The sequence below is a fragment of the Herpailurus yagouaroundi genome, unplaced genomic scaffold, assembly GCF_014898765.1.
Source record: "Herpailurus yagouaroundi ecotype Mexico unplaced genomic scaffold, PumYag 163, whole genome shotgun sequence".
Classification (NCBI taxonomy): domain Eukaryota; kingdom Metazoa; phylum Chordata; class Mammalia; order Carnivora; family Felidae; genus Herpailurus; species Herpailurus yagouaroundi.
Window position 1 is genome coordinate 40,964,833 of NW_024412404.1, and position 13,063 is coordinate 40,977,895.

At 41.8% G+C, this 13,063-nt stretch overlaps 1 protein-coding gene across 1 annotated transcript in view; it reads right to left on the reverse strand.

Annotated features, from left to right (window-relative positions):
• The window catches only part of ARMH3 (armadillo like helical domain containing 3), a 177,392-nt gene that overhangs the window by 111,265 nt on the left and 53,064 nt on the right, over positions 1–13,063 (reverse strand). The window contains exon 20 of the mRNA XM_040486247.1: positions 11,977–12,065. Coding sequence (XP_040342181.1) covers positions 11,977–12,065 — 89 coding nt within the window. The remainder of the gene's footprint in view (positions 1–11,976; positions 12,066–13,063) is intronic.

A 13,063-nucleotide genomic window follows, 5' to 3' on the forward strand; every position in this document is an offset into this window, starting at 1 on the left:
TTCTCTCAGCATCAAACGCCTTAGCAGGACCTCTGTATCTGCTCTCACTGTTCTCTACAGCTCACCTCTCACACACCTCTATCCCCTCTTCTCTGTTTCTGCTTCCTTTGTAGTATCTTGAAAAAGAAAGAAAGAGAGAGAGAGAGAGAGAGAGAGAGAGAGAGAGAAAGAAAGAGAGAGAGAGAGAGAGAAAGAAAGAAAGAAAGAAAGAAAGAAAGAAAGAAAGAAAGAAAGAAAGAAAGAAAGAAACGGAAAGACGGAAAGAAGGAAGGAAGCCAGCATGCAGGGGGACGGAAGGGGAAGGAGAAAGAGAGAGAGGAAAGGGAGAAACATCACTAACTGTCAACTAAAACTGTGCCTATACCCCTCACTCCTCACTCAGCTCTGCCCCCTTTAAAATTAAATACTGAACATGGAATGTGATTGGATCTGGATTTTAAAGGGAGCCAAGATCCCCTTTCTTTATGCAAAATAAGAACAGAAACAAAACAAAAACACTGGTATAAATAATTAGCAGCCAGGCTTATTCATAAGCTGTTATGGTATAGAGTTATGCACAGGATTTAACTGCAGACCAAAGAAGAGAATAGCTTGATGTCAGCCAGGGAAAAGTTCAAGGACAGTAGAGAACTGGCACTCGGGATCTCAGTGCCAACACATAAGTAGCACAGAGCTCATGCTGGCTGGCTCCTGGTTCACCACTCTTCACACACATACACATATTTTTAGAAAACTGCCCTTTATATCTATCCACTTGTCTACTTGGTGTCGTCTGGGCACATGACCAGCCAAACTGTTCCACAGACAGTCACAGAAGTAGCAGTACATAGAGAGAAGAGTTAAGATAACTATAAAAGATAAGGGGTTGGTTGTATAAACATAGCGTTGTTAATTAGTCTTTGTAAGAGTTTGGTATCAAGTACATGTTGTAGTCATTGTGGAGATAAGAGGGGAAGGATGTACTTAAAAAAAATCTAACCTTTTAGTTTATCATGTTTCCATCTTTTTAAGGTTTTTATTTATTTATTTTGAGAGAGAGAGGGACAGCAGGGGAGGGGCAGAAAGAGAGGAAGACAGAATCCCAAGCAGGCTCCGTGCTGTCAGCACAGAGCCCAACGTGGGGCTTGAACCCATGAACCATGAGATCATGACCTGAGCTGAAACCAAGAGTCAGATACTCAACCAACTGAGTCACCCAGGTGCCCCCATGTTTCCATTTTTTAATTTTTTTTTTCAACGTTTATTTATTTTTGGGACAGAGAGAGACAGAGCATGAACGGGGGAGGGGCAGAGAGAGAGGGAGACACAGAATCGGAAACAGGCTCCAGGCTCTGAGTCATCAGCCCAGAGCCCGACGCGGGGCTCAAACTCATGGACCGCGAGATCGTGACCTGGCTGAAGTCGGACGCTCAACTGACTGCGCCACCCAGGCGCCCCTCCATTTTTTAAATAAATAGTTTTTGAAGGGGGAGAAGAGACTACACCACTCTTCCTTACCAAAGACTTGACCCTTAGTCTAAGATATTTCCAAAGAAGAAGGGCCCACATTATAATAACTCAACACTGTGTAAATAGTTTTGCCCATTTGAAGAGCAATGGTTGTTCATCCCCACAAAACAGAAGGGCACAGCTTTTGGATGCAAAGTGAAAAAAGTCAGTCACAAAAAGATAAATACTAAATGATTCAATTTATATGAGGTACCCAGGTTGGGCAATTTACGTTGACAGAAGGTAGAATGGTGGTTGCCAGGAGTGGGGGAGGGAGAAATATAGAGTTATTATTTAATGGGTACAGAGAGTTTCAGTTTGGGAAGATGAAAAAAATTCTGGAGATGGAAGGTGGAGATGTTTGCAACAATGATGTGAATGTACTTAATGCCACTGAATCATACACTTAAAAATGGTAAATTTTATGTTATGTATGTTTTACTAATTAAAAGCAAATAAAAGGTCAATGTTTTTCTTTCCACCAACACAAGCATGAGCCCTACAAACACCCATCAAAACTTTCTATGTACTCAGCATAAGGGACCAGCTACACTTTACATCACAATACATATATATAGTATGGAGTACCCAGCCAAGCATGCAAAGATGTTTCCTCTTTGATGGGTTAAAGAAAAAGAGCCAAATATACACAATCAACAGAGAACCATGGACTCTTGGGCAGGAATGAAAAGTCAAAATGAATCCTGAGTAGCCTTCAAGATAACACTATTGCAGTCTCCAGAATAATGATCAAAGTTCACAATCAAAGCTACCAATGCACTTAAGTACCAATAATATTCTAGGAAATCCTCAGGAATCCTGGATTAGACTCCTAATCTTTGCTAACACTACAAAAGGAGGATCCAGATACCTGGCTCCAAAAACTCTTAACCTACACAGAGTGGAAAAATAGAGAAGTTACGTCAGTGAAATACTTGAGGTATTATATTACACGTCCTATATGTTTTAGCTGTAGGGAAATGGGTGCTCCATACACACTTGTTTCTTCATTGGAAAGTCTTTTCCACCAGGCACTTTGAAAACTTTGTTTCTGGGCTCTTTTTCAGGAACTACAAATTGGCTGCAACTGCTGCCTCTTTTAACTCTACTAGAGGGGCCTCACACTTAGTTTTGGCCCAAGCTCCCTCCCTTGGGGAGTCTTGTGCATCAAGTATGGCAACAGTGCACTGAAGTTCTGACTTCTGTATGAGACACGTGTGGAATATAGGAGAGTGTACAGGTTCTGGGACTATCCACCTGAGAATCCTGCCACTGCACACAGGCCTCTCCCACCCCACAAGGAACCTGGTTTGCAGAGCTGCTCCTAACATTAATGTACCCCACATAATGAGGACTTGCCCAGATTTTTCCCTAAACTGCTTTGAATTCAAGGAGAGAGTAGCAGCAAACTGTGTTGTCATGTAGAAGAGTAGAATGAATAATGGATACGGGAACTTCTCCAGGACTACAACCTGTCCCCCACATTAAGGTAAACCAGGTGCAGAGAACAAGCCAACTACAGGAAGACACAATTAAGTGGTAGCTCAGATGCCTGCCTCACAGAAGCAAAGGGGAGGTTTAATCACAAAACCAAGTGAATGAGATTTAAATAATATTAAAAACAGGAAGGAGACAGAGAGCCTCTAGCAGAGTACAAATAAATGTCTCAAAAGAATCAGGTCAGAGAGCTCTCTGCCCGTTTGAATAGCTTAAACATACTATGAGAAAAAAAGAGATAGAAAGCAAAGACAAGACTCAACGAGGCCCTTATTTTCTGGCCTGGCCTGGAGTTAGGATGAGACTCCACAGATCCAAATCAAACCAGGTTCATTTGGGGAAATGGGTAATTTCACAGTGACTGATAAAAGAGCAATATTAGCATCTCACTTGCTTAGAAGAAAGGCAGAGGAACTCCAAGGACAGGCTAGAAATAGCACTAGTGTAACAAGCCAATGCCTCCAAAACCCCAGAGGCACTATAAACTCTAGCCAATTCCACCATCTCTGGACAAAATCACCGATTACCCAAGGACACTGCCAAGAATCAGCAGGCTCACTGTCAATGAGCAAAGTGGCACTGGAAGGACTTAGAAGGCCTCTCAGAATATTGGCATCTGTCTGGCTGCAAACCCAAGCACCTCACTAAAAGAGACCAATGAATCAAACAAGAGAATGAAATGGCTTTGCTTGTGCATTATGAGCCTCTCCAGGTGAACAGAACACAAAAGTTAGTATATCCAGTGGGAGGACTCTGGGAAGACAGCACAGTAGAAAGTACCAGGAAACTCTCTCCCTACCTAGACATAACTGCAGTAGCAGAATTTGTCTGATGTTAACTACTGTGGAACTCTGAAGTCTGGTAGAAGTTGGCAACTTCTGGGGAAGACCTGGATGGTAAGTTTTGGTTAGTTTTGGGCAATCTGAGCTCTTAGCACAGAAGCAGCTGTCCATTCCCCCACTTGCTCCCCACCAGCCATGTGGCAAGCAGCTATGCACTTGGTCCTGCAGCAGTCTATAGGAGCTAAGGTGGGCAAAAAGGACCCTGTCCTCCAAATACTGGGGATCTGTGCTCTGATAGATGATTGTTGCTTCTGATTACAGAGATGCAGAGAAAGCAGGCAGCCATTATTGTTGTACCTCCCCTCACTGATGGGCAAGCCCTGCCCCATGCAGATAAATTACATCCACAAGATTTTTTTTTTTTTTTAACGTTTATTTATTTTTTGGGACAGAGAGAGACAGAGCATGAACGGGGGAGGGGCAGAGAGAGAGGGAGACACAGAATCAGAAACAGGCTCCAGGCTCTGAGCCATCAGCCCAGAGCCCGACGCGGGGCTCGAACTCACGGACCGCGAGATCGTGACCTGGCTGAAGTCGGACGCTTAACCGACTGCGCCACCCAGGCGCCCCTACATCCACAAGATTTAAAGGGCCAAGTGCCCCTTTTTTCTCCACCTTCATTTCTTTGTCTTTCTCCTTTTGGGAGCCAGACATTAAAGACTAGAACATTCAAAAACAATCACATAGGGGCACATGGGGGACTCAGTCAGTTGAGTGTCCAACTCTTGATTTCAGCTCAGGTCATGATCTCACGGTTTGGTTCAGGGGACTGAGCCCCATATCAGGCTCAGCATGTAGCCTGACTGGGATTCTCTCACTCCCTCTCTCCCTGCTCCTCTCCCGCTTATGCTCTCTCTCGCTCACTCTCTCAAAATAAATAAATAAACTTAAAAAAGTAAAACAACTGCATATACAGGGAAAATTAAAAAGTGACTGCACATGCCCAAGAAAAGTCTCAGAAGAGAGTGAAGAAGACATAACGTTTATACTCGGGCTGATCCTGGGCAGAAGCAACCTACAAAAATAAAAATAAAAATAATAAACAAAAATAGTAACAACCAAAAATGCCAAGTCTGAGGGAGAATCTGATTTCTTAAGCCTGAGGACATTATAGTAAGTGAAATAAGCCACTCACAAAAAGACAAACACTGTAGGATTTCATTTAGTTGGGGTGCTTAGTGTAATCAAAATCATAAAGACAGAAAGTAGAATGCTGGTTGCCAGGGGCTGGCAAAGGAAAGAATGGAGAGTTCTGGTTTAATAGGCATAGAGTTTTCATTTTACAAGATGAAAAGAGTTATGGGAATAGATGGTGGTGATGGCTGCACAACAATGTGAACATTTAGCATCACTGAACTGTACATTTAAAAAGTTAAGATGGTAAGCATTATGTGACTTTACCACAATAAGAAAAAAAAAAAAGTACATCAATAGGCTGCACAGCTGAAGACTCCACAGTCCTCCAGATGAACTGGCAAAAAGAACAAATCCTCTCTTTATCATTTTTTTAAACTTTTATTTAAGTAAGCTCTACTCAGGACCCCGAGATCTCCACACTCGTGACCCCGAGATCAAGAGTGGCATGCTCTTCTGACTAAGCCAGCCAGGCACCCCTACAAATCTTTTCTGAAAGTGGAAATTAGGTTCTATCTTACATTTTCCTTGCTGTTGAAGTGTAGTCTGCTTAGAAGGGAAAATAAGGCTCTCAACTATCTCCAAGTCTCCGTTTACTTGGGGACACTGCAATTCTTCCAGTTACCACACACCCTCTTCTTTACCATGAAAATGAGCCCTTAGGTGAAAGTTCCCAGATGGAATTCGGACTCTGGGAAATGCAGGATCCCGTTCACCTCATTCCTGTGCAGCCGCCTGTAACCTTGCTCAGAAGCCACTGCCTTCTAGGGTCCTATACCACCTGCTTATTTTTTCCAGCACTGCCTAGCTGAAAGGTAGCCAAAATCATCACCCTTTAAGAAATCTAATAGTCAGTGAGACCATGTCTCAGTGGGGGCATGTGATGTGGAACCAAGAACTTTACCTGCCAAAATGACAGAAACCAGTCACAGACCTATCCTGCTCACTGGAGATCTAGAAACAATGGCACCTCATGAAACCAAATGATATGTTCCTTTAGAACTAGTACAGGCAAAGCAACAAAAGCACAGCTACTCCTTCCTCGGTCTCTTTTAGTTGACAAGATGCTAATGGGCCTGTAAGAGTTGACATTTCTCTGGATAGGAAGTGACTTCATGTGCAGAGAAAAGAACAGAGATTTCTCACTCTTTTTAGGGGCTTTCTGGTGGGAATCTTTTTCTCCCTCTAACAGGCTAAACCTGTTAGAAATTCTTATCTTTTGCTTCTGCCAAGTTTCTGAGGGGATGAAAGAAAAGAGTCAAAATAGTATAAATTTCAGATTTAGCCAAATGTGGTGATTTGAAGGAAAAAAAGAGTTTCCTGGCATTCTTTTTCAGTCCTGGGGCTTTCTACGCTGCTGTACAGAATCTTTCGTAACCAAATTATGGAAACAGAAAAATGCGTTCTAATGACCCTGTATTAAAACATTCTAAGAGGAATTGATTATCCACAGAAGAAAGAAGCCTCCATCTTTTTGAACATGGAAGCTAGAGCACTCTTAATTAGGCACATCAAGCCTAGAATACATCTTGTAACATCTTCTCCTACATCAGAGAAAATTTGGGGGAAAGAGGAAGAACAATTTAAAAAGCAATTTTAAAAACAAAATAGCAACAGCAGCTGCCAAAATTCCTCTTCCCATCTACTCTAGCTGTTTACTGCTTGTCCTTCCCTCCTCCCTACACCTTCTTCAAATCTAAAAGAGGCAATATTGTAGAGTTATATAAGATGTCACCATTGGAGGAAGCTGGGTGAAGGGTGCGAGAACTCGCTATACTATTTTTGCAACTTCCTGACTCTATAATTATATCAAAATTAAAAATTTTTTTAAATTGAAAGTTTAAAAAAGAAACTAAACAAGAAAAAAAAAAAAAGCTGATAATTAAAAGTTCAAAGGATAGTTTCCCCAAATCAGGAAGGGCTGACAAGCTGTCAAAGTTATACAAGAATGCACAGATCTACCTAAGGCTCAGGTCAGCCTTTCTCTTGAAAATTTTCAGTCCTGTATGACAACACCTACAATATAACAAGCTTCCAACAAAAGCCTCTCAATTCCCAGTCTCAAGGTATACCTAACCATGAAGTCACAGGCTTCTGCCAGCGATGAGAAAGCCAGCTGGATCCACAAAGCTGTGACACTCTCTGGGTTTTCCATATCTCCCAGTAGGTATCTAAAAGGTCAGGCCATGTACAATTTCTCTCTTTTTCACAAAGCTGTGAATGCTCTGGATGCTATTTAGCACAGTGAAGCTGAACAGATTGTTTTGGGGGCTTTAGGGGCCTTTCTTCCTGCAGGGAGGCAAATGTTGCCTAGTGATCTGCGTCTGAGCATAGGAGTCAGGAACTCTAAGTTCTAATCATGACTCTGCTTAGTATCTGGTTCCATGATCCTTAGCAAGGCACTTACCCTTCTATACCTCCACTCCCTTCCCCAACAAATGGTGATAAAAATAATGACATCACCAGGGATGTGGCAAAGTGAAAGGGTAAGAAGGACTGTGATCCATAGATAAATGTCGAGTAGAAAATGTCAGTATAAATCTGCCTTTAAATCGACCCATGTTTTAGGACTATGGAAAGCTACACTGTTTAAATGCAGACTGCCTCCCCACTGCCCCTTCTGCCTGCAGAGGAAGTGAAAAAAGCTGACTCCACCCATGAAGCTTTGTTCAGGTCTTTTCCTCTCTAACAACTACATGCTTCTCTCTAAACATTCTGCTCATTCTTTGGTTAATGGCTTAGAAACCAACAAAGTTTCCATTTTTACTTAGTTAAAAGCAATCCATGTATCTGTAGGTAAGGAAGAAACAGACAAAGGAAAGTGAAATCACCCACCACTCCCTGTCACATCAACAATTCAAATAAAAAGGTGATGAAATCAGCTCAACAGAAACATGACAACAAACATCCTACTGGGTTCTATTATTGTTATCATTGTTGTTGTTGTTTTCAGGCAGAGACATAACACCACACTACTTTAAGAGAATGTTGATTCATCAATTATGGAAATTCCACATGTCCACTTACCCATTTATTCATTCAAATGTTTTCTGAACGCCTATTATAAGCCAAGTAGTGTGCTCAGGATAAAGCAATGATAAAAACACAGGCCTTGCACTATAGGAACTTTAAGAGGAAAGAAAGATATTTAAATAAATCATTATACAGACTTATGCAAACACAGCAAAACAATACAGTATGCTAAAATAGAAACCCAAAGTGCTGTAGGAAGACACAGAAACTAAGACATAGTGACCAATGTGCTCTTTAGCCTAAGAAGTTCAGAGAGGAGACTGTAAAGGTAAAGTTCCCAGGAGGAATACAGTATGATCGGTAAATGAAAAATATTAAACCAGATAGTAAGATGTTCTGTGAAAACGGAATTAATTAGGAGGCCATGCAACCTAAAATTAAGACCGAGATTCAATTTTTTTTTTTAATGTTTGTATATTTTGAGAGAGAGAGAAAAGGGAGTGTGCTAGCGGCTGGGGGTGGGGGGGGGGGAGTAGGGAGACAGAGAGAGAGGGAGAATCCCAAGCAGAGCCCAAGGCGGGGCTCGCATTCACAAACTGTGAGATCATGACCAAGAGTCTGCTGCTTAACTGACTAAGCTACTCAGGCACCCCAAGACAGGGATTCTTCGCAAAGGATCATGGATGGCTTCAGGGGGGCCATGAATTCTCTAAAATTATATGCAAAATACATATGCACAAATGGGCATTTTTCTGGACACAGAGATGATTTTTCATTATATTCTCAAAGGTAAAGACCTATCTCCTAGAATCTGATCATAAAACCTAGTTTTCTATCCCTATAGAGAATAGATTTAAGACCTAATCTTTTACCTAAAATAGGAGATCTAGGCAGTCTAGAGGTCAGAGAAGGAAGAGCTTTTGAACTTTCCGTAACTTAGGGAAAAATAGTGATTGCTAAAAAGAGGGCAATGAGAGAGGCAGGACTTATCCCTTTCCCTATTCTATTTGAAGTTAGCCTAAATATATTTCCCCACATACTCAAATACCATGGTGACAGGCACCATATAAATAGACAGTGGCAGCACGGAGTAGGTCAGGGCTTATATATGCAAAACCAACATATCAGGCAGGATCAAACCCCCAACTAATACAGCTGCCTTCTTGTCAACAAGACCAAGCCTAGGAATTCCATATGGGTATCTGGAAGGGGACCTCTGGCCACCTGCCCAATAACAAAGAGCAACTGACTATAGTCAAACAGCATAGGGATAAAATCACCATTCTAAGCACAGTGATACTACACACCCACATTCCAAACGACAAAAGGCATTTGGGCCCTAGCCAACTGCTTCCGAGACACCCAACGGCTTCTGTGTGTCCAATCTAACAACACATGTCTTATCAGTTTTACTTACAAATAAAATTCATTTAAGTTTGCAGCACATGTATGTCAAGCATCTATACACATCAGCATATTTTCCAGCGTGAGGTTCAAACATCTCTAGCAAATCCCTAAACCTAGAAGGCAAAGAAAGAGTAAAGCATGGGCATACCAACATATGAGGGGTACTGCCAGCCAAGGAGTGGGTGGATCCACCACAGCCACATTTATATTCACTGATTGCAATATTATACATTATTATGGGCTCTGATGCCTCAGATTTAGTGTAGTATTTTGCAACTTTCCTTAACACCTGCTGCTCTCCATCTCACTGTACACTCCGTGTACGAACACACGGAGCCAGGGTTCCAGGAGGCTCACCCAGTCTCTATAGGAAAAGGACCTAACCTCATTTGGCAGAGAACTCTAGTACAAGTCCTATGCCTCAGGAACAAGAAGTCGTGCAAGCATTACTACAATGACCCTCATAAACATCTCCTCTGAACCTATCAAGGACCACAGAATGCCAATCAATCAGTCCTGGGATAGCACATAATTCGGACCGGAGCTGCACGTGACAAAGTACTCAAAGACTTAAAGTCACTGACCAACACAGAATAAAAGTGGTCTCCTGCCTCACAATTTCCTAGCCAGAATGGGGAAATGCTAAGGTCAAGAAAAGATAAGTATAAAAGACATTTTTAATCTCTTTAAAAGATAGCTGCCTCTTTTTTTAATGTTTATTTACTTTTGAGAGAAAGAGTACACAGTCAAGTGGGGGAAGGGCACAGAGAGAGGGAGACAGAGTATCTCAATCAGGCTCCACAGTGTCAGCACAGAGCCTGATGCAGGCTCGGACCCACGAACTATGAGATCATGACTTGAGCCAGAGCCAAAACTAAGAGTCAGACGTTTAACCGACTGAGCCACACAGGTGCCCTGATAACTGCCTCTTTAAACAAAGAGGATGGCAATGTATTTTGGGGTTTACAACATCTGTACAAGTAGAATGTATGACAGCAGTGGCACAAAGGACAGGATACAAGGTGGAGGAAAGAGAGTAATGGAAGGCCCCAGGCCCCAGGGAGACAGACTAGGGTGAACAGTAAAAGGCAACATGGAAAAGGCAATGCAACGAACAATGAGGAAGAGGACCACAGGTGATGAGGATGGGAGAAAAGCCAGAGAGATCCCAAGGACCAGAGACGGGATGGCTAGGATAAAAAATAAAGCAGAAAAAGAGAAAATCAAACCAGGAAAGAATCAAAAGCAGGCAAAAACTATTGCCACCAACTCGTTAATATTACAATGGGTAATTTAACCCCAGTTACAGACATAAACCATTTGTACTCGTTGTAAGTCCTACAACTGTACCAACATCCATAGATTTGTATCATGTTTGTGTTTTCTCTTTAAACCTAACTTTTTAGAACCTAACAGTCATATAACTATCCTATAGGCAACCACAATACTCCTGTTTATTAAAAAGAATTGTTTCTACCCAGGAGATTCTACCACCTTTTAGTCATTTCAATCTCTTTTGATCTCTTTAGACCGTCTGATATTCCCTCAATCTCAAACTTTCACACAATCATACTCTTTTCTCCTAAAATACAAAAATGCCACTATTGCCACTTAGTGTTTTTCTCCTGTTCACCCTTCACCACCATTGGCAATAACTGCAAAGAACTTGCTAATCCATTAATTAAAGATCTCTACTTCCCATTATAGAGGACTAAATTTAGAAAGCCAAATTGGGTTGGGAGGAAACCATGTGTCACAACAAGTGAGATGAATTCCATGGGAGGGGGTGGAGTTACTGGCCTGTTTCTCATAAAGGCTCTGACACTAACACACCCTCCTCTGTTGAGAATACAGAGAAGCTCTCATGGGTGGGGCAACCATTCATCCACTGTAATCATCTGAAAAAGACTTTATTGTACCATCAGGTCACAAAAGTCACAGGACCTATCAGCAAGCAAATGCCTCGGGGAGCATGTCTCCTCTGCTTTCCTGAAACCTCCAATTTAGTTACACAAAAGAAAGGGGTGGCAAGCCAGCATTAATTGTACCCTTAGAGAAGAGCCACTTCCCGCCAGCAGGGGTGGCTGTGACTTTACTGGGCTACCAAATGGATACAAAGACAAAAGTAAACACTGTAATTTGCTGTTTTTGTCTCTGGCACAGGGGGAGTGGTACAAATGACACTGTCTGTAAACAGTAATAACGCCAGATGTAACACAAAGAACAGGATTCCCCCCATCTCTCCACCCCCTCCCCGCCCCCTCTCCCTATGACATTCCTCCTGAGATTACTCATCTTGAGGAAACACAGAAGACTCCCTATAGTCCATATGCTGCTACCACATGGAATGGAGGGAGAATCCAAGTTTGTACGGACTCCTCCTACCTCACTCTTACTCAAAGCAAGAATCATTAGAACTCAGATATATTCAATTGTTTCTACTGGCTAATAAAAAAAAAAAATATGGGGGAGAAGGAATTTGAGAGAAAGTATGGAACAGATATGTGGCATTCCCAGGTCTCGATTAGAAGCATCCTAAACAAACTAAAAAGTTAAAAAAAAATTCATCTGTGCCTAGCCCTAGAGGCTCATAAAAAATATAGAGAAAGAAGATGAATTCAGAAGAGAAAGTTACCTGACCAGAGTTCCCGCCAGGTGTAATGCAGGCGTACTCTACACTTCTTCTGGTAGCAAAGTAGTTTATGTACTACCTGAATGCAGCGTCTGTAACAGAGGAAAACTGGGATAAGCCTAAGAGTCTGATGCAACTCCCCGCAGATACCCTTTACTTTGGCAAGACAGCTTTGCTAAGGCCACTAAAGACGCTGGATATGAATTTGTACCATGTCAAAGAAAGACACTTTAGCTTTTAAACTGTTCTCCCCCAGCCACCCGCGCACAGTGCTTGTGCTAATTCCCTTTATCACTAGGAAAAGGGGGCTATAATCACATATAGGTCAGCCAGTCATTAGGCATTATGGATACCATTCCCTTAAGTTATCTTTCCCCAGAGGAAAGCATTTATCAGTGAAGCAGAATTAGACCACTCCGTTCGATGTTGCAAACACAGGATACAAAAATAAAAAATTAAAGACCTTAAGTCTTCAGATCTATTTAAATTTGTTTTTAAATTTTAAATTAAATTTTGGCTTAATTCATAATTAACTTAAATTGTATTTACATTAAGAGTTAAATTAAAAATTCATTCTTCACTTGCACTAACCACATTATCAAACACTCAACAGCCACATGAGGCTGGCGGCAACAACACTGGACAGCACAAATATACATAACTTTTCTATCATCACTAAAACTTCTACTGGATGATACAATTCTACATCACTGGAATATTCAATATTACTCACATCACAATAACATATGTTTGGGGGAGTACCTCCAAATAGGCAGCAAATAGGAAAGACATTTTTAAACATTATAAACCTAGGGGCGCCTGGGTGGCTCAATTGGTTGAGCGACCGACTTCAGCTCAGGTCGTGATCTCGCAGTTTGTGAGTTCGAGCGCAGCGTCGGGTTCTGTGCTGACAGCTCAGAGCCTGGAGCCTGCTTCAGATTCTGTGTCTCCCTCTCTCTCTACCCCTCCCCTGCTCACGCTCTGTGTCTCTCTGTCTCTCAGTAATAAATAAATAAACGTTTAAAAAAAATTTTTTTTAATAAACATTATAAGCCTAACAAAAAATGTTTTTTCATCTCTGACTGGGGGA